This window comes from Antedon mediterranea, chromosome 10, assembly GCF_964355755.1.
Source record: "Antedon mediterranea chromosome 10, ecAntMedi1.1, whole genome shotgun sequence".
NCBI lineage: Eukaryota > Metazoa > Echinodermata > Crinoidea > Comatulida > Antedonidae > Antedon > Antedon mediterranea.
The window spans coordinates 4,521,171-4,544,755 of NC_092679.1; the positions used below are offsets into that span (position 1 = coordinate 4,521,171).

At 31.7% G+C, this 23,585-nt stretch overlaps 1 protein-coding gene across 6 annotated transcripts in view; it reads right to left on the minus strand.

Annotated features, from left to right (window-relative positions):
- LOC140061062 (DNA repair protein RAD51 homolog 2-like) overlaps positions 1 to 23,585 on the minus strand; it is a 138,227-nt gene that overhangs the window by 35,149 nt on the left and 79,493 nt on the right. For 5 of the 6 annotated variants that reach the window (XR_011847398.1, XR_011847400.1, XR_011847399.1 and 2 more), the window contains exons 8-11: positions 23,070 to 23,139; positions 22,366 to 22,475; positions 21,937 to 22,012; positions 21,353 to 21,457 (exon numbers count right to left, since the gene is read on the minus strand). Coding sequence is in view for 3 of the 6 variants with exons in the window: in XM_072107477.1 (XP_071963578.1) it covers positions 21,357 to 21,457; positions 21,937 to 22,012; positions 22,366 to 22,475; positions 23,070 to 23,139 (357 nt within the window). In the remaining 3 variants the exon portion in view is untranslated. Of the gene's footprint in view, positions 1 to 2,082; positions 2,098 to 21,352; positions 21,458 to 21,936; positions 22,013 to 22,365; positions 22,476 to 23,069; positions 23,140 to 23,585 lie in introns of those variants that run through there. The other variant, XM_072107479.1, reaches the window with a different exon arrangement.

Below are 23,585 nucleotides of genomic sequence, written 5' to 3' on the forward strand. Positions count from 1 at the left end.
TTAAAGTTTTAACCTTTACAATTACAGGATGGGTTATTTAGACCCTGCTTATAACTACTTAATTAAAACTTGTATTGAACTTGTAATGTACAACAAATACTCAGTATTTGTTGGTCGTGGAAAGAAGTCTTACTAAAATGCTGTTTTTCTACTTTAACTTGCATAATTAGGCCCTGTGGCAGAAACATGAGGAGAACCCGAGTTTGGAATTCAACTAGGGAAGAACCAAGAATCTTTACGGTTCAGTAAGCACACAGTAGTTTAACCTGAAGTATGATGTAATACCAAAAGATCAACAACCTGTGACACAAAAACTTGTAACAAATTCCAACATGCAAACCTAGCTCGTTTTATTCAAACTACAGCAACCATGTCAAACGTATTCTACTGTTCAGTGTTCAGTCATCAGTGGAAAATTACTTCCATTTATTGTCATTTTGCATATAAAATATACATAGAAATTATGTTTGCGCTGACAAAAACAGATAAATGAAAAAATTACAAAGCATCACATCACTCTCATACGGTATACTGACAAGCATTCAGTGCCTCAATGGCAGGTGGAGAAAAACATATTTGTTACTGCAGTAATTGCGTTTCTTTAACCTGTTTATACATTATTTAGCAAACCATTTCTGCAGTAATACTATGGTACATTTTAACCTGCAATTAATTATTTTGCCTTTTTTTTGCACACTGTTTATTGTAGTGACTGCCTCATAAACTTAAAAATAAACTCAAATAGTTTGTTATTAATTTTAACATCATCTCAATACAAAATTCATCAACAATTTGGCATGACAAAACTTTCGACCAATCATTGAAAATAATACTATTTAATTTAAAAACTATTTTAAAATAAAAGTACAACTCGTACATATTGATAGACATCAACTTTTGAATGGCAAGTGATTTTCATAGAAAAAAGAAATCCATTTTTTGGAATGTAGAAGAAATCATCATCAATGAACATACCCAGTGGACCTACATCTGAGCAAAAATAAACAAAATAAGGGAAAAAATATTGTTTGACTCGGTCCAACCGTGAAAAGAATGTCCGAACGTGAAAAATCACAATTTACTCAAAGTTAGCGTAACAAAAATAACAAAGTTGAAACTGGATATTTGTAATTATGCAACAAGAATAAATGGTATTGGTAAATGTTTTGAACTTAGTCAATGGGAGGTACACAAAAAAGTGTCCAAGTCCAATTCAAGGTAGGCCTCCACAGACAAGGTCTAGTGCAAGGCCCTAGGCCTACACTGACAATCACTAGCAAACAAGAATATGATGGTCTCTTGGGGTAGGCATAGTTAGTGTGTGTGTTCAAAGTCATTGAACTTGTTCTTGCCTAAAGGTTTTCACCAAGGCTGAATTTAATTAGATTCAGTAAGAATTCTGACAAAAATAAAACATTTTTCTCAATTGAGAAACCTGTCAACGTTGTGACTAGGAAAGATACCAGAGAGTATCCCGTAAGATAACTTACATTTCTCGTTTTGATGCGCGTAACAACTACAAAGTTTTGTAGACGTGATTTACACACATTTCTGTTTTATCTCGCTTCATTTTGTAATCAAGTTTTCTGAAGGTCATTTATAAAATAAAACCTGATAAAATCTTCAACAAATTAAACAGTTTTAGTCAGTTAATTTAATTTTCAACCAAAAACAAATTGACACAAAATACACACCATGAATAAAAGAAGAATAGTTTCGTTCGTGAAATCATTCACAGTATCAATCAAATCGAGATACTGTACCCGCTTAAAAAAAAAATAAAGCAGAACTACAGTACGGTACTGACTGTAAACCAGATTTTAAGGGGTTTTTTTTCCCCAAAAAGTGCAAAAACCACTTTAGTTTTCCATTTCAAAAGGAAACTTTAGTAAAAAAGGTGGTTTATTCCTGTATTGACATTATGTCATCTTTTTTTTAAATTGTTCATATTTTTGTTACCGATTTTATAATAAAGTTTAAATCATTAATAAGTTAAGTCCAGAGCAGATGATGTGTGATATCATGACCAAGCTATCTTGACCTTTCTACTAATTTATCAGCAGACCTCACTCTATTAAAAGCGTTCCTTAAGGTATTCTAAATAGAAAGTAAAAACAAATTTTAGATCATTTTTAATACTGCAGTCATTAGGTCAAGTAAAAACGTTAATTACTGTACTAATACATTGTAATATAAATTTTAATTAGTTATTTAGTTCAAATGAAAGGGTATTAATAACCAATATTTTATTTCTGTCTGTGGGAAACAAGTTTAAATGTTGTTTAAAAATCATAATTAATAGCAGATATAAACAATACTATTAATGATAATTTAAATAGAACATACCTACTATAACAGGATTAAAGTTTGGTAGCATTATTTACTATACGTATACTTTTTGTTATTATTTAACGGACGAATTGTAAATGTATCTCAACTACGTCATAGATTGTCTATAATAGATTACCGGGAAAAACAAATTCTAATTTGAAAAAGGTTAATAGTTGATACTCGGATTGTTGAAGTTTGGGAAGTATTGAAAAAAAGTAAACAGTTCATAGAAAAGGTTCAAACCGGGTGAAAGGAAGTAGAAAATACTTTCCATGAAACTAAGCAGTTATGATTGATAGGTAAATTGAGGAGAATAACCTGTGAAAGGCAATTGCGGAAAAGTATGGACAAACTGGGGGTATTACAGCATAGTTTGTACTCCAGTGTTTTATGCTGTCGGAAATTACCACATTTTATACGCGTTCTACACATTGTCTTGATGACAGATCCTCCTCATCTACTTTTCATTTAAATCATCAAAACACATATAAACATATTTTAATACACTTATGAGATAAAAATATCTCAGTAAGTTATAAATAAAATCCAGGGCGGATATATGGAGGGATTTTGAACAGTTGGACCTTCCATACATTTTACATAATAATGAAAATGCAATTATCTTGGCCCAAACAACATTTGTTTTATTTTGAACCTTTAGTGAATATCTAGTAGGGGTCATAATGATCTATAATAATCATGCATGAAGAAGAAGCACTCCCAAAGGGGGGAGAGCAGACGATAGAGGTCACAAGTTTCCCCCCCCCCCCACCCCTAAAAACGGTTTAGTAATGGTTATATCTTATCTTATATGGAATATTAGAAAACATTTTAACATTAAATAATTTCTTTTTAAACCACCAACGTTGTTTGCAATTCATAGACATGGCATGTTTATATAGTACCACACCTCTGTTTATGGAGGTTGTGGGGACGAGTCCTAGTAATATAACACAACATCTCATGGTAGTCACAGTTTTTACACACACTGCCAGTACAAAAAAATAGGAAAAGAAAAAAAGATCTGTGTTTGTGATTAAAAAGTAAATTACTGTAGGCTCATTAGAAAATGAATAGCCAAATTATGATCATAAATTTCTGTTTCTAAATAATCTAAATTAATTCAAATCACGTTATGGGAATTTGCTTTCACTTCAGCTCCCATTTGAGGGTGCGTCTTGATAAGAAGAGCCAACAGGTTACTTCTACATCAATCACTCAAAATCAGAAAAAGTACATTTCTATGTCATACATCCTATATCATGATGTTACATAAGTTTGGCTTTCTTTTTTTTGAAAGATTTAAACTTTAAATACATTTATTTATCATTTTACATTTTTCGTATCTGCACAAGTATTGAAATCACTTTTGCATAGTAGTTTGTTAAATGGTTGCGGCCAATTTATAGGGTTTAATAAAACAGTTGTAGTTGTATTAATCTAATTGCCAAGTGGCATATAGTACTATCCCAAAATGCAACATGACCAAACAAGCTAGTCACCATTGATGACCATTATGCTGAAGCTTCCAAATATAAAATTCACATGTTCAGAACTTTCCTAAAATTAGCCTCACACGTAAGCCTATCTGAATTGAGTGCTGACTGAGCTTTCTTTCACACTACACTGTGTCCACACCATACAATATCTCACGTTAGTATCAGGCTACAATGTTCATATCGATGGAGTTATTGCGTAATAGCGTACAATGCTCAAAGATCAAACGTAAACTTTAGATAAAATAACGAAAGTTTTCAAATACAGGGCAATGCTTATCACTACTCTACAATGGAAGTTTTGTTGCTTAGAAAATGACTGATGGGATGCAACGCTGAAATACTTCAAACGAAACACTCAACTGTTTTCAACTAATACAGTTCGGTGTTTGTGTGAACTGAGCCTCAGAACTCAGCACACTACCACCTGGTGAGCACCTATCATGCTAGGTGGTGCATCTAATCAAACATTGTTGTACACTGTATACAGTCCTATACAATTCTAAACTTTATTAAATGGTTGATAACACATCAAGTGATTTTCTATTCCGGTGGTCTTGGTTACTGTAAACTTTATTTCACAGCGTTTTATTCCAAATAATTTATTTAGCAGACAGTTTCCGGTATGTTACGTTATCCATTAACCTTAGTTTGTGAACTTATTCCTAATGAAGCGCTGAGCAAATGCAAAAAAAAAAAACTTCTGGTCTATTAGTACTGTAATAAAAACAGCTTGGAATTCAATGTTATCTCATTACTCCAGTTACGTATAGTCTTGGTTGAGTGGTTTAACAGGAATTAATTAATTGGTTTAGAACAAGTTTTTTTATTTGCAGTTTAAATTAAATTGAATACAATTAAATACAAACTATTTTTATCATTTATTCCCAAAAATGAATAGTTTTACTCTTCTCTGATTTCATCTCTTCTTTTTCTGAAGAGCAGAGAATTGCAAAGTAATCAAATAATGAAAAGTATAACTAAACTACAGTAAATAAAGATATTATAGTTTCTTATTTAGCTATTAGGGAAGTTATTGATTACAAAATGTCAAAAGTATTTAGTATACCCATACATTCTTTATTGATCGTATCCATTTTAAAGTATACGTGACCTGATACAGAAATTCAAACTTAGATTTTAAAATATCCTAACTTTTTATCAAAGTACACTTCCTCCAACGCCCCTATTTACGTCATTAGCCTGCCAGCGTGCACTTTGCGTTCTATTTCTATCTTCTTGTCTGATATAAAGGGCGTCTATATAACACAACCAGCTTCCCTCAACGACAAAGTTAATTGAGTGAGATATGCAGCGCGAACGAGTAGAAAATGAAATTTTAGCAACAAAGGAAAGTAATGGCTTCATTGAATGCTCTGGGGGGTTTTCGAGGGTACGAGAGGAAATAGATGAAATTTTTAAATACGGGCAACAAAACATGGCCTAGTTCCAACAACCTAACGCTTTCATCACTTTCACATTTAGGACATCACATGCTACAAAATCAACCAATCAGAAGTAGTGTTATATATTCAAAACACAGTATTAGAAATTTGGAGAAATTCGCAAAACAAAAAAAACGTTTAGCGCTGACCAATAAAACGTTCTTACACAATTATCGGTTAGGTTGGATCAGAAAAACTTAAGCTCTGTCTACATCAAATTTATATTATAATATTATATATACATAATATATAGACATGTCATATCACTACCATATTTGGGCATATCATACCATATTTGGGCACATCACACTTTTATTGTCAAACTAATTTGATAGTGTAGACAGAGATTTAGTGTGAATCTACCAAATAGAATTTATTTCATCAAAGCATCAAAAGGAATAAAGAGATTGAGAAATGTGTAAAATCCTAAGTTGATACATTGGCCTACTTACTGTATGTAATCAATAATATGATATCAATAACTGATAATAGTAATACCAATCTTTGCATTTTATCAATTAGCAAATATTACCAATCTTTGAACCCACCTGTGAAGTTGAACACTGCAAACAACCAATGATAAACAAGTGCAAACATTATTAATATGAGCCGGTGTTGAAATGGTGTGTAAAACTATGTTCTTACCATATATGGTAAATGACATGCTGTTTTAAAGTTTGATGACCTTGCGAATTAATGTCAGCAAACTCGTTTTTTTGGAAACGAACAAGGGGTAATAGTGTTTTAACACTATGGCTAACTGCTATTTTGTTGGGCCCAAAGTTGTCTCCTTAAACTAGGGTTTTACATTATACATAAACTCGATTTGTCAAAAATTGAACATTTTTTTTAAAATTTTACTTCCTTGGTAAGATAATATAAAATTAAAAATAGGATAAAAAATACAAATAATAATATCGCAAAATTTAAAATACCGCATTAAAAAGTTCGTTTGGAATGTATAGTATAAAATGTGAATTGTTTAATTAAGTGGTCTAATTCTGCCGGATTTGTTTTGCGAAATTTGTATGAACAAACTAAAAACAAAGGCCTACTTCTACTCATCAAAACTTTTAATCTCCTTGCTATAAACTCCGCAATGCATTATACAGCAACAAAAACAAGGAAATTAAAAATAATTAAACCAAAGTAATAAAATGAATGAGGACAGTTGTGTGGATTACTGTGGTAGTAGATTTTTCAAGGTTTGATTCTAATTACATAATCTTTTTAAATAATTATAGAGTTCTTAGGCCTTGGATTTGATGGTCTATTGAACCTCTGTAGGCAATCAACAGTGCTGAATGATGAGATTGTTTACTCAAAAGCAAGTCCAAGGGTATCAGCTTCTGTATTTGTACTACTGTAAATGTATTCATAACCAATTGGTATTGACTGCCAAGAAAATACCGTATTTTATACGGTATTTTTTGAATACCGTATTTATACCATATTTTGTTGGCAGCAGAAACTGCGCTCATAACAAAAATACCGTATTTTCCCCACAAAATTTGTGGATAAAATACGGTATTTACAAATTTATACCGTATTTTTTGTACCCTTTTCTGCTGCCAATAAAAAATACCGTATTTTTTTTCACCTGCGACATTATTTTCTGTCGCTGTCAGCTGTTTTACACACGTGTATACTATAGATATATTCGGCGAAAATGTGGAGCAAAGACGTCACAATATTTACTATATAAATATGTGTGGAAAAGGAGGGGGTGGGGAAGCTAAAATTTCCGGCCAACTAAAAAGTAATAAAAGGAACAACCACAACTAACAAAATGAAGGAATAGACTTGTCTCCAAAGCAAGTAAACTCAAAGAAGCTGAAGAGCCTGCAAAAGCAGTACAATAACTCGGGGAGGGAACAAATTACTTCTCTATCACTAGGGCTATAGGCTGTTGAAAGTGAGACGTAAAACTTCCTTTACTGCGACTTTTAAGTATTGACCAAATAAATGAATGGCAATTTGGGTAAAAAGGATGAAATTTAACACGACCACCCAAGAAGTATTGTTAGCAGAAACGGGGTACTAAAAAATACGGTATAAAAAATACCGTATTTTTATACCGTATTTTGAGCAGTTGCAGCAGAAAAAAAAATTATTGTTTTAATAATTATATGATTAATAAATAATTAAAAATAAAAAGGCCCTCTTAATTTGGAAACATTACCAATTGGTCTAATTTGAAAATAGGTCTAGATGCAGAAGCTATGACAACGTAAATTGGAGTGGCCGAGAGCTTGTATTTTGTGAGAATTTAAGAAGTAGCTTCTATCGCTTTTAGTATTGTTAAATTAGGAGCACCGTGTGATAATGATGATTTTCGTCGTGCATAGCATCTAATCAAAAATATTTTCATGCTTGTATAGAGACAAGGTAATTCATTCAGGCTGGCAACATCGAAAAAAAAAAAAATATAGATAGAGATAGATAGAGTATTTTCAAAAAAATTATAGTAAGAACACATAAACCTCACTCCTGAGGATGATCAAAGTGTATTGATCGAACCGTCAAGAAACTCAACAATTCTTTTCAGAACTATGCGGTGTCATAAATAACACATAAACCTGTAATAAAAATGTCTGGTTCTATAAAAAAAAAGACATATACACATAAATTGCAGACATGTGACAATTGCACCACAGCAGGTTATCAATGGTTCTTGTATAATAATACTGAACAAACCACTGAAACACAAAAGAGTTGTGATGAATCACCAGATATCAACCATCAATGATCACAAGGGCCACTTCATTATCCTAACATCACAATCTGATTGGCTGAGAGAATATTATCTTAACTTTGTTTTTGAATTGAGTTATCCTGTCAATGGTTAATTGATTCAACAGGATCATTTAGTGTCATCCCCATTGACAAGGTGGTTTGTTTTTAGTTCATCAATCATTATACTAGATAACTACCAAACAGAATAGTACTTTGCTCTTGTAAAATGCAAACATAACTATATCACAAGAAGTTAGTCAATATTATGATCATTGTTCTATTTCTAAAGATGAATGATAATTGACTGTGTTCACACGCACTAGAGTTTACTTCGTTCTATGCAAGGATGTAAGCCAAACCAATCATCATCCAAACTGTCGCTTGTGATTGGTAAATTCAGTCACGTTATGTCAATGCGTCGCGACCGAATGGAAACCAAGCTTTAAGCTGATCCAAAGCATATTCATGAAATATCCAATGTACTGAAAGTGCTAGTTAATTCTATTACGTATCGTTAACTCTATTACGTATCGTTAACTCTATTATGTATCGTTAACTCTATTATGTATCGTTAACCTATCAGAGTTTAACAGAAGTACATTGGAGTTATATTGATGTGATGATTTAAATCAATGTGAATAGAACCATGATAGAACAGAGTTAACTCCAGTACGTATGAGCATACTACTTGTGTAGCAGGGCTTTGCTTTCATTCATTTTCAATAGTGTAGGTTCATTCTGAAAAATAAAACATCTACAGGCCTAAAAACAAGTCTGTTAGAATTTAGGTTGTTACTATTCCTAAGACATTTGTAGCAATAATAATCCTCTTCCGGTGTGAAAAGTTTATGAGCTATTAAATTGAATTTTAAACATGGTATCTTGGCACTTAAGTTGGGCCAAACTGTAAGTGCAATCGTTACTGTACTATCCTGATATTTTGGTATATTTTGTTGACCTTGGTATTATGTTTCATTTTCTAGTTAATTCTCATAAATTGTCATAGTTTTATCATCATAGTCTATTGGTACTTTCTTTTATCATTAACCTGTTTCTTCACAAAGTGTGCTTCGACATTCTCAACAGGTGTGGCACTATAATACACAGGTGAATTTACTTTACCCTGTTAATAGTAGAAGTCACTGAATACCATAGAGAAGTTGTTTAATACCATAGAGAAATCATACCATACAATACAGTAGCACTGGCCCGACTAAATTAGAAGTGATGATATCCTATTTAGTGTTCAGCACTATTATTCAACAGTTAAAAAAATATTTTTTTCAGAAAAATAAAAATAAAAAGTATTCTACTGACTTAGAAATATTTTTTCTAATGGCTCTGTAACCAAACAATTGATTAAGATGACACATAATGCTGATCCTATTGGAGAATAACAGTATTGCTGTTTCTAATCTAACACTTTTGAATAATAACTTGAACCTCTTTGATACAAATAATGGTAATGTATTACATGTCTACAGTGTGTCTATTGTCCAGTATCCTAAGCAAACAATGCAGAGTTGACACACAGGTTATACACCGATAAAACTCTGGAGAACAGAAAAGAAATCAGTTATTTTTTACAGTAAAAATCAAGGAATTTTCAAATTGTCTAGAAATGCACTACAGTAATCACATATTTATTCCAGACACATTTTAGTTTTAGTTTAAAAATATCTGCCAACTACAACTGGGCACTATTTATACACTAAAATAATGTAACAGGTACAGTGCTGTTAGCCACATTAAATTATAAATAGGCATTAATTTAATCTTTCCTATTTGTGTCCTATATTCCAACAGGTCAAAACTGTTATTTACCCAGGGACTTGATTGTTATACAACAAGCACAGAATACTACAAAAGATTCCTCTCTGGTTAAGTCATTAATATAAACCTTATCTGAGCCAACACAGAGGACTCCATCCAAAACTGTGTAAACCACATTAGTATCTGTTGAACCACTTGGGGAATAATTCACCTTGTTGGAGATATACAACGATTTCTCAATCCGATCATAAGAATCGTTTTACTTAATCTCTCAAGCAACAGAACAAGTGCTGTTAAAAGCATTAATAAGTCGAAGACCCGGACTAACTTTGCCGAGTTGAACAGCGTTGTGGTTTCATATATCATCATCAAAGTTTTCAGATTTTGGATGACATTGCGGTTTCAACCCTCGGGTTTTGGATGCACACTTTATTATAGTCGTGGGTCGATAATCATAATTTTGTGGGAACTGGTACAAAATGAACAACATTTTGATTTATTGAGATATTTGAATCCTCACTTTATATGTTTGTGGGTGGATAATTACGATCTTGTGTCAACTGGTAATATCATATTTATTTTTTAATATATTTATTGAGCCTTCTTCTAATATATAGAACAAATGTAAGCTGTCTGTACAACAATTACACCACTCCACACCCACCAGTAGTTTTGACACTTCATATAAAATTGTATTTAATTTTTAATGTGCATTTATACGCTTGGTTAAGCGTGGTTCCCATTAAGACATCATATCTATCATAAACATAAAAATTGTCTTTAACTTTGCCAAATTTACTATAAAGCAGCCTAAATAATTGTAATCTCTTCATTTTAAAGCTCTGTCTACACTATCAAACTTTATGCGACAAAAAAATGTGATGTGCACATATATGGACATGATGATGTCATATCACTACCGTATTTGTGCATATCACTACCGTATTTGGGCACATCACACTAGTTTGATATTGTAGACAGAGCTTTAAAAATAAATATAAAGAAAGGTTAATACCCTCCATAGAAAAGAACTCATTGCTGAAGCCTCCACACGTGGTATTCATTTAGTACGCTTCCTGAACTATGTACAACTGAATAAGTGTCATACAAAAACACCAGGCAGAATGACAATTGCTAGCGTTGTGTTCAGTACAAATAAAACTGGAAACATATTCCTTGGAAACTTGTCAAAGATCTGTCAAGTTGACTGAATTTAAATTACTTTTTTAATTTGAAAGGGGTATGATTTGATATATACAGGGTTTGGGAGAGGACTCAAGGGGTACGATTTGGTATATACAGGGTTTTGTAGAGAAGACTTGTGTATAAAGGATTCAAAAGGCAGTCCAAACCTTTAAAACAATTGAGAAGGGAATAGAGCCTCATAATTTGGATTATGTGCATGAAATATAATCGTTTTATAAAATTAAGAAATCCCTCTTTGGGATTCTCCTATTCAGCGGACACTTACACGAAGGGGATACTTTCCATAAAACGAACAAGGAGGCAATAAATGATTTAACAATTTACAGCCAACTCCTATTCAGACAACACTTTGTTGGGTCCCAAAGGTGTCCCATTAATAGAGGCTCTACTGTAATACATTCAATTGAATTCAATTCACTTACAATCACTTCACACTTAGATTTTAGCCAATCTTCAATACAAATATTATTATTCAATAAATATAAAACTAGAACTTGAATACATAACATTGATATAACTAGATTGAACAAAAACTCAAAAAGTCTGACCACCTAACCACGATCGCTTGACTCAATCATACCTCTGAATCACAATGACGCTGGTATGAAAACAAGAGACGTATGCCAACTATTAGTCAACTTTAATCAAACAAAGTCTCTAATTATTCACCAGATTCCGTATTTATCCCACGGAACACCGATCCATGTCAGCTACAGATTTCAGCTGAATTGATCCGCAGGGAGCAAGAGTTAGTGATCCTATGGGAATAGAAGTTACTGATACGTGTGGAGTTGCTACTAGGGTCGTTGTGAAGCATAGAACCATTTAAAAGTAATTGCATTAAGTCAAATTTAAAGCTGAATTTGCAGCATGTTCAGAATGTAAGGCAAATGCAAACATTGGCCTATCTATTCAATCAATCAATCAAACCGATCAGAAAATTTGGTTGGTTCTGCATTAAATTGAGTAGAATAGTGACATTCTTGATTCATTATCATGAAGTGCTGTCTTCAAAGCAAAGGTGTGCCACCATAAAAGCTCTCCATTTAGTTTCATTTCATAATTTGACGTCATCACTCCATTTATCTCAAATTAGTGTTTTCATTTTCACTATTTAACTGAAGTCAAAAGAGCATTGTAGAAGAAAACATCTAATAAAACGTAACAACAACAACATCCTCTTACAAAAAATGTTTTACCCTAATATACAAACTCAGTAGACAGTAGATATGTTATGTCTAGTCTACTACTAGTCCCTTGCTTGAAACTCTAGTCTCTTGCTGAAAACTCTGTCTCTTGCTGCAAACTCTGTCTTTTGCTGCAAACTCTAGTGTTTTTTGCTGCAAACTCTAGTCTCTTGCTGCAAACTCTGTCTTTTGCTGCAAACTCTGTCTTTTGGAGCAAACTCTAGTGTCTTTTGCTGCAAACTCTAGTCTCTTGCTGCAAACTCTAGTCTTTTTCTGAAAATTCTAGTCTTTTGCTGCAACCTCTAGTCTTTTGCTGCAACCTCTAGTCTGTTGCTGCAAATTCTAGTCTTTTGCTGCAACCTCTAGTCTGTTGCTGCAAATTCTAGTCTTTTGCTGCCAACTCTGGTCTTTTGCTGCAAACTCTAGTCTCTTGCTGCAAACTCTAGTCTTTTTCTGAAAATTCTAGTCTTTTGCTGCAACCTCTAGTCTGTTGCTGCAAATTCTAGTCTTTTGCTGCAACCTCTAGTCTGTTGCTGCAAATTCTAGACTTTTGCTGCTAACTCTAGTCTTTTGCTGCAAATTCTAGTCTTTTGCTGCAACCTCTAGTCTGTTGCTGCAACCTCTAGTCTTTTGCTGCAACCTCTAGTCTGTTGCTGCAAATTCTAGTCTTTTGCTGCTAACTCTAGTCTTTTGCTGCAAACTCTAGTCTCTTGCTGCAAACTCTAGTCTTTTGCTGCAACCTCTAGTCTGTTGCTGCAAATTCTAGTCTTTTGCTGCAACCTCTAGTCTGTTGCTGCAAATTCTAGTCTTTTGCTGCTAACTCTAGTCTTTTGCTGCAAATTCTAGTCCTTTGCTGCAACCTCTAGTCTGTTGCTGCAAATTTTAGTCTTTTGCTGCAACCTCTAGTCGTTTGCTGCAAATTTTAGTCTTTTGCTGCAACCTCTAGTCTGTTGCTGCAAATTTTAGTCTTTTGCTGCAACCTCTAGTCGTTTGCTGCAACCTCTAGTCTTTTGCTGCAAATTTTAGTCTTTTGCTGCAACCTCTAGTCTGTTGCTGCAAATTTTAGTCTTTTGCTGCAACCTCTAGTCTGTTACTGCAAATTTTAGTCTTTTGCTGCAACCTCTAGTAGTTTGCTGCAACCTCTAGTCTTTTGCTGCAAATGTTAGTCTTTTGCTGCAAATTCTAGTCTTTTGCTGCTAACTCCAAGTTTATCAAGCAAAGTTTTATGCTGTTGGTGTTGGCAATCTTTAGTAATCTTCAAAAAAACAATGCTTTGCTCTTATGGTCATCCATTTGCTATCTATCTTTCATGTACTTGAAATGGTAAAATAAATTGAAACTTGAGAACTTGAAAAAAAAATGGTAAAGTTTCCTAGTGTACAACAAACTACCAAAAATACATTTTTTAAAAATGTATACTGTTTATGGTAAAAATATACAAGAAAAAAAATTTGATAGCAAAAAAAAAGGTTTGGAGCCAAAATAAAATGAGGTAATAAAAGTATTTTATATAAAATAATCAAATTATAAAGCAGATTTCGACAAAAACGCATTATGTTGCAGATTTTATTGTTAAATAATCAAAATGAGCAAAATCGGATTATTCTCAGATAGAATTTCGTAAAAACACATTGTATATGTTGCAGATTTCACTGTAAATTACAACAAGATCCTTGTTAATTAAATAAATTTGCATATAAGATTAAATTAGCCCTAACGGCAAGTGTGTCTAGCGTTTGCTCAATGTCATTTCCTTTGTAAACAAGATATGAATGCAGTAGCCTTTTTAATCCGCCAGTATATCAAGAAAATTGTTGCCTGCTAGCAGCAGATCAGATCAAATAATGCAAGTTACTTCTAACATGCAAAATTGGTAAAGTTTTTTGTTTTGTTTTTAAACTACCAAAAACAAAAATGTACACTGTTTATAGTAAAATATATAGAAATAATAAAATAGATAGTAAAAAAGGTTTGGAGCCAAAATAAAATATGGTAATAAAAAGTATATAAAATATTCAAATTATATGTTGACTTTATAAAAAATGTTTCAGTGAAAATGCTTCTGTTTTGGTAAAATTTTGAAATTTTTTGTTTCTTTTCGTGCTTGTTCCACAATTTTTTTCCCTTTTTTCTAAAACGTTGCTTGACATCAATTCATATTTAAAAAAACTTATTTTTTAGAAAATACCACAACTTAATTTGTTATTCAACTTTAAAGTCTGTCAGACTGTAATGTTTTTTCAATTACATTTCTATTTATTTATATCGTTCAATGTACAATAAAGGTTATTCATTAGGTTTGACTGTCATGGCTGCAAATTACCGCAATGAGCAATCATTAATAAATTCTTTTGTTGAGATTGAAAACTTCCTCCTTCTAACATAATAAACACATTTATATGCTATAGTTATTTTTGGTACTAATTTGATGTGATAAGGATTACATATACATTTTCTCTAAATTCTATTTTGTAATGATTACAAAATATCATATTTTTACAGTAATTATATAACAACTAGAGAGTCAAGTCCATTACTACCCCAGTTCATAAAGTTGACATAAACAATACTTTTGTGCAAATTCATCTGTTTGGCGATTCTTTTTTCATTTTGCATAAAAATTGTACATTCCGTATGACATCATCGTAAAATAATGTTACTTTAGGACACAAAAAACCAGCAAATAAATGATTAACAGAGGTCATTATTCTTATGGATATCTTTAAAATTATGCATTCCCCCTATTTTATAAATGGAAGAATCTTAAACTTAACTTGGCATACTATTGACCAATCACAACTACGTATATCCATATATGGTATACTATTAGTCAAATATTTGAATGATTAATAAGTGATTTATTGTTATAATTCTTAAAATAAAGTTAAACATTAGAAATTAATGGTAATGAACCAAATTAATAACTTACATAATTATTATTAATAACTGATAATACAACATAATTGAATAAACATATTATATGAAAATGTGTAATCATACTTTATTTCCTATGTACAGTATAAACCATATTTGTTTTCTTAAATTCTAAATTATGGCAGAGGGAAAAGAGAGAAAAAAGTGCAATAGGTGTAGAAGAGGGTGATTTGATTTGATTTGAATTTATTAGGAAAATCATTATAGAAAAATACATACAAAGTGATAACATAAATTACTGACATTACAAATAATACATTTATAAAAGATTTTCCAGGATAGCCCAAAAGGCTTATTAGCTTATTTCCATTGGGATCCTTTTGTAATCTAAAATAAAAAATTAAAAAATTACATTCTTGTATTAAGCATGTAAATATAACAAAAACAATAATTCAATAAAACAAGTTACTAAATTTAGGTTCAATATACTGTAGGCTGAATAGTTTTCTAAATATATTGTTCAATGCATGTTGCAAGTATAGAGAATAAGGAATGCATGAGAATTAGGAACATTTGTACAATGGACTTTCGTAAGCTGACTCATTAAACCTCAGTGGGAATTGAACCAGCGATCTCAACTGGGAGAGGCTGGATACATAACCATTACACCATACTCTCATATGGTGGTTTAGGAGATTGGAAGGATTGTAAAAGAGGTAGAATGGAACTGTAATGTGAAGTTGATGATATTATTATTATTATCATCTGTCCTGTACCAAATCTTGAACTGAAGCCAACTAAATGTATACATGTTGATGACTAAATCCATAAAACAAGTTCAAATACAATAACATTATAGAATTGCATGACCCTCCCAGGAATCGAGGTAATTTGAAAATGGAGGCGATGGGGCACCAAGTAAATCGCAATGCAATTGCATTAATGATGTACTATATGGTCAACTGTGTGTATGGATAATGTCTAATATATGTGGCGATCTATTGAATGAAAATCAACAAAAAAAGGTTTTTTTTCAAAGAACTAGTTGCTAACTTTAAATGTCTACATTATGATGTAATAGCACATATAAACAGAGAACCGACAACTCAACTTTCCTAGGCAATACATATCTCAGGATATAATACATTACAATTGCAGTTATTAACCGGATTCTTAAAAAGTATGTTCCTCAAATTTTACTTTACTTCGACCTTGTAATCTTTCCTGTTTCATACTCATTGTTTATTATTCTGAACTCATTTCTATAATAAACATAGGATTTCTAAATGATATGGCATTTATGGCACAAAAGTTAACAACTTGTTTAATATAGAGGGGGCTATACAAATATTCTGTTAATTCATGTAAGTCCTTTTCCCAATGAAACGTCTACTGTAATAGAATCATTTACTGAATTGCCTTTTTATGCACATATAGGGCCATGATCCATATCTGTTAGGCAACAGTAACCATAGAGAAATAATTTCCATGGTATAACCTCTATAAAATAAGTATGGACCAATGTATATATATATATATATGTATTTTGAAATACCAGTGTTTTTTTGTTTGTTGTGCCACGCCTTTAGGCAGTTATATTCCCAGAGGACGGAATCATTAGGAAAATAAATATGTACATTACTATAGCTTAGAACAACAATTTAAACTGTTACGTCAAAAAGTCGAGCAGCGTTTTTTGTAAGAAATATTTCTTGTTTTTATCATGACTGTGTACCAGAAAGGTTTCATGGCCAAAGCAGCACTATAACCTATGTATCAGCATTTTATCTAATTTTTCAATACTATATTAAATTTACAAAAAGATCAAAAACAATAAAGTTGATAGTTATAGCCCTCTAAATCCAGAGAAAGAGGGATGATCTCTACATAATAACAATTAAGTAATGTCTTTTAAAAATATTTAAATAATTAAAATTAATAAAACTAGATGGTACGCTCGCTTCGCTCGCGTACCATCTAGGTCGTGCCCACATAATGGTTCTCGAATACATAGTAATTTCAGCGTAAAAAAACTGGCGATTTCAAAATTTAGGCCTACGTACCGCATGACTATAAAACATTTATTTATGTATTATGTAGTCAACCAAAATTAGCACCGTGCGAATTACTTCCAAAAGAGAAACTTCTCACAAAATTAGTCCAAATGTTTGATTTGGACTCATTTAAACAAACCCAATTTGTGTTTTGTATCTAACATTATTGAGGGTTGGTTTTTTTTAATACAGTAGGCCTATAAATAATATAACACTACATAGAGTAAAACATTTCCGATTTAATAACTGTTAAAGTTGTCACTGTCATAGTCGATTGAAGCAGTAAAAGTACATGTAACGATACACCACCACGACGTTTATATTTTTTTGTAATTATTAATTAATACAAACGTTGAGAAGCAACTGTCAGTAATAAAGTATTATATTATTTATGTGTTTATAATCTAAAAGTAGGGGCTACCCACACTCACAGTAATAAAGTTTATTAGTATATTTGTTTATATTATAATAAACAGTAGGCCTACAAACACACACAATAAGAAATTTGCGATTCAAATGGCTATCAAAAGTGGTTAATACCTATTTACAGTATTGTATAGCTTTACAATACTATTTATGTTTATTCTCAAAGGGCCCATAAATTGACCTACTTGTGTTAAATCATGGAGGTATGCAAGCATGGTTAAACCAAATAATTTGGAATGTTCCATTCATCGCAAATCAATACATTTGTATAAACTTATATTAAATCTATCAAAATAGTATTTTTTAAAGAAAATCGGCCTGTCTTCAACATTATGATACTGTACTCGAGCTGTTCAACCGGTTTTCAGCTATTAAAAACAATTATCGTAGGAGGAGATAGGAAAATGCGAAGTATCCTCGTATTATTGTGTACAGGTATTTTTCATGAGGACATCCATTAGACAGTGTATACCACGATCGGAAAACACCCCTATTTGGGGCAAATGGTTGAACCTAAATTCGTTTTAATTGTCATTAACTAATTATCTAACTAAATTTAATTAGTAAACAGGGTTACATCAGGTGGTTAAAATCAGTACCGAGATTCTAACCAACTTTATATACCATCGAGTAAACATTCTAGAAATAACGCGCGATTTACCGAATTTTGCCCTTACGTAAATTTATATATAGAAGCTGGATAAAACAGAGTGTAAAAATGTATAACTTAATACACGCATGGTTTATTAAATTAATGGTTTCCAAAATTAAAAGCATTTGCTGAATTGCTGTTTGTTAAAGCGAAAAAAATACTACATAAAGATAATGATAGACACCAATCTTTGGCGTTGAAATATCACACTATTACGTTTTCCTGCCAAAGCAAAAGGTAAAAACAAAGACAGGACTTTAATACTTAATCTTGCAATAAAACTTAAAGTTAAGTACTGTCTATTGTGTTCCATAATCTTTCCTAAACTAAAATAAATAAATAATGGTATCACAGAAGCAATAAGAGCAGAGCCATTTCCTTTAGTGGTTTACTCAATGCATTGTCCGTGTCTTTATGTAAATCACCTTAAATCCTGCTTCGCAAAGTTCGGCTGAACTTCAATGGAAGAAGCGGTAAACTTTCTACGCTTCAGTAGGTTTAATGTATTTCCTGATCACTCCAACATCATTACTCGCAACAATGCTTTGAAGAGGACCACAATCTATTTTGGTTACATTCGGCAGTAGGGAGGTTTTTCCAAGTTACCAATATGAATTCATGTCATTCTTAATTCTGTTTTTTTTTTGTTCAGTGCAAACTACAGGTGTCTCAATTAGGTATTATGGAGCTTTTGCAATGACAGACAACACATTGATTGACCTGACTTAGGTTGGTCCTTCTCGCTCGTCGCAAATTAAAAGCTCCTTGTTATAAAGCGTGGCAGAATCATGGAAGATGGTATAAATTGTACAAATTACATTCATTATGGTGCAACTATAATCAAGGTACCTTGCGATCTCTCCAGGTATGCTACAATAATGGTTTAAGAATGTTGTTGCAAAGGCCTCGACATTGCAGTGCCAGCCTCATGTTTACGGAATGTAGAATTCCCTCTTTTTATGAATTGTTAAGAATATCAATATATGGCCTGATGTGTAGACTTAATGCAAGCAAAAATATTTTAATCTCAATGATTATAAGCAACGTCTTAGTTAAGTCGAAGATGCTCTCCAGATGGAATGCCATCCTGAGATGAGTAGTAGTAATTTTGTTTATTTTATTTATTTCATTTATATGTAATTTACTTTCTATGGACCAGAGTTTCCGAAATAAAAGATTGAATGAATGAATGTATGAATTATGTCCTTTAACTGTCTATATATAAAATTTTTTTTGTGGTTAACAAACAAATTCCAGGGCTTTGAAACTGTACACTAAATTTATACTGTTTGTATAATATATTTCGCAATCAGGAATTGTTCAATTCAATCACAAAATACGAACACATACTAAAGTACACTCGACTTTAATAAAATTACAGTTGACAGATCAGTAAAATAACACTGTACAAAATCAGCTGGGCTGAAAAGCATAAAAAATAACTGAACTAATCGACAAAACAAATAATTAAAAACAAAAGGTTGCGTGGTCACCAATTATAACATGACTCGTAAAGAAGGGGACTGTCCACAAGTTCTTAACCATTCATGTTTTTTACGCTAATTAGGTACAATTAGTGGTTTCACTACGTGAGCATTCATGCATACCGTTCTGTCATATTAATCCTATCCGTAGATAAATTCAACTATTTAAAAAAGATTTTATTCGGAATACTAAGCAAGACATATCCTGACAATATATTACCTATTGCTTCAAAGAGAAAAGGAAGTTGTCAACACTTCCGGTTGATATACTGACTAAATTCTTGTATAACTCATTTTTGTTTTCCTTCCAATGTTGTATCCTTATGATTTTCCTAATACTAAAAGTATTAGTCATAAAAAAGTATATACTACCAGGAAATTTCCTTATAAACTGAACATTTCATGGTTCACATGCTGGGTTTAATAAAACTAACAAACTCGCACAAAAAATGAAATTACTAACTTGTCTTATAAATATATTTATGTATCTCCATATAATTTATCATTTTTATTTAAGTTGTTTATATAATTTAGTCTACGGAATAAGGACAATCAAATTACAACACAAAACTTTACATTGTGACCCCTCCTCAGAAATAAATAATTTAAAAGGAATTTGTTTACATAGGAATTTTTTATGTTTTTCCTATTAATTTAAGTTATATTTACTTTTAGCTTCTTTAATGTTCAATTTTTAAAATAAAACACCAAGATTTAATTGAAATAAACTTTAAGTCAATAACCTTTGCAAAGTCACCAGCAGTAGTTTGGTAAAAATAAATTGTATTTCTTTTATCTTTTCACACAATGAACTTTTAATGCTTTTTCATCTTTTATTTAGGTTAATATGATATTCATAGATTTCAATTTGGAATAAAAATTATGGATAAAATTAATATTTATTTTAATATAATATTTATAGATTTTAATTTGGAATAAAACTTATGGATAAAATTAAAATGTATGCTAAAATATGATCTATAGATTTTAATTTAAAATAAAACATACAGATCAAATTTTAAAAAATTTGAAACCAATTATGACCCTTTTTTTTTCAATACACTTGGTGTATTTGTATCTATGTATTCTGTATTCATTTGTATTTTAAATAAATTATTAATTTCTCAAAAGTTGTGTGCAGTCTAGAGGTCATTTTCTGGGAGTTTACTGTGTCTAAATCCTGTTTTTCACTACAAGAATTTATTCGGGTGAATCTAATGTTTCGCAGAGAAAAAAACAGTGCTACCGTTTCCATTACAAGAGTGACTTTTATTTCCATCACATGTTTCCTGAGCTTTTCGATTTACCTGAGTGCGCATGAACGACGTAATGAAAAATTTCCTGAACTTTGATTGGTTGCTCAATGTTTTTGGCTCGCAAAATTAAAAACTACAAATTTCACTGGCATTTGGATGATATTATGTTCATTTGATTAGGGGTTTTTCTTCTTTAATAAATAAAAGGAGGTCGGTTCACCTCTAAATTTCTGTATTTGATCATCTCTATCATTTCTATGTCATGTAAAAAGAAGACTTTAAAGTCAATCAGTTCTATTAAATGGATTTGGATGTTCAGTTTATTAGGGTTTTTTGTTTCATTGTAAAAGGAATGGTTCACACCTAAGTTTCTATATTTGATCCAGCTATGTTATATAAAAAGAAAAAATTATAGTCAATCAGTTCTATTACCTGATCATAATTGATGGCTTATTTCATAAGCAAGACTACTTCGAACTTTGAGACTCTGCAAACCAGGATCAGTTCCTTGGTAATACGTTTCCTGATCCGTCGGCTCTGTGGAAATATACGGAAGTACAATCATCATATTCTAGACAATCAATATATTGCACAATACAAAGAAATAATAATAATAATAATAATAACATGTTTGTAACACAGACTGTATGACTAATTGCATATAGTCTGAAGATTTCAAAAAATATTTTTTCGATATGTTGTATTTAAATGGAAGTTAGACAATGCTTCCTACTTTATGTAATGTCCAATTATATAATATCAGTAAAAACAAACACTATGAAAAGAAATTACAAGTCTTATAAAAAGACATGAGTTTCAGATTGGTTTTAGGCTGGATGCTTTCTTCTCGTTGCCTCATTGACGGGATATACAGTCAACTCTCCCAATACCAGACTCTCTGAAAAATGGAAACTCTCATTTTGCCTTTGGTGTCACAAGGAACACTTTATTTCCATACTTGGTTGTTCTTTAACTTCCAATTCCTCCTCTCTTCACTGATTCACCTTTATACATACCTGCTACAATACCTTTATCTAGGATAGTATACTTGACTGATGTAAACGGAGCTACAGGTGATTTTGCAATAAGCACCTAAATAAAAAGTAAAAAATAATATACTACATCATTAGGCTGCCACGTGTTCTTGGTATTGTACCTATTAAAATACAGAACACCTCCTTTGAGACACACCTCAGGGGGAACTTAAGGTTCTGGTGGTAGAACGAGTCCTCGGATATAGACTATAAACATCTAGTACAGCTTTCGAGACAAGGGGGTTACGTACACACAGCCACTCATCATAACTGGGCCCTCGGGGAGAACAGTCTTTGACTTCATAAAGAAAAAATAAATAAATCGGAAATTGCCCCACAGAAGCAACCTATTGTCAATATTTAGGGGAGTGGTTCATACTTCATTATGCTTAAAGAAGATGGTTCGTATACCTGTCTAATTACAGCATCATGATATTGTAAAAGTAACCTAGTATTGACGCTATGACTCCATGTGTTACCAAGTGCTGCAGTCACCTGACCCTCTCCACTGTCGAATGGTCCTTTGAAACCAAAATTAATTAAACAATCAGTCACAAGAGGCATTTAAATGATAAAGACATTTCAACATTTTTTAATGGTAACAATTCAATTTCATGTTAATTTTATAATCATGTTTTCATTATAAATTTATATTTATTTCATTTTCTTTTAGTAGGGTAGCCCTCTCAGTAATAATAGTGAAAACTGCTTTTCCACAGGGCCCTACTACATTTAATTTCAACAGCAACTTACGCATTTAAGGCAACCTTTCTTATGTTCTTAGTGGTTATTTATTTTGCTTGACGTATTTATTGTTTTGTTCGTTTCATATCGAGCCAAATAAATTAATAAGTTTTTACATGTCTGCTGCCCTCCATACACATATACAAGTTTTACAATAATGTCTACTGCCCTCTATTTTAAAGAGATAAGACAATATCTAAAATTATCTGTAGTGTAAATTTACAAATTGTAAAAAAATATATTGTAATGGGAAAAGTGGAATGGAATATTGAAACAAATTAATAAATGTTGAATTATGGAACAAAAAAAAAGTTTGTTTTATAGTACTAGAATTCTACTGAAACATTATGAAGAATAAGTAATAACAGTACTTGTTTGTTCTTGATTGCTGCTTTGATTGGTCGATCCTTGTCTTGTTGTAATCTGATTGGTCACAATAACCTGAAAAATACAATTTATATAAGCAAATCATGTAAATTGTGTACTAAATAAATAAATGTAAACTAATTCAGAAACTGTAAATTAAAATATATCCACCAATCAGGGATCCCAAAAATGTAGGTCTTTGAAGATATTAACTTATTTGGAAAGTAATAAAACTAAACAATTTATGTTATATCATAAAAAATGTTATTTTCATAACATAACTAAACAAAATTGGATTGGAATAAAATATTTCATTTTTTGTAAATATCGGCATTACTAGAGCCCAAGTAAACATTGGATCAGAAGCACTTTAAATTGCAGAAAAACGGCATTGGTCGCTTTTAGCTGCTAGATAGAAATTTCTCTACTCTTTTAATTTTTTACTTATCAGCACGTACAGTAGAACTCCTTAAAGCTTGGTTCCCACTAGAACGTAACGCAAGGACGTAAACGCAACGCAA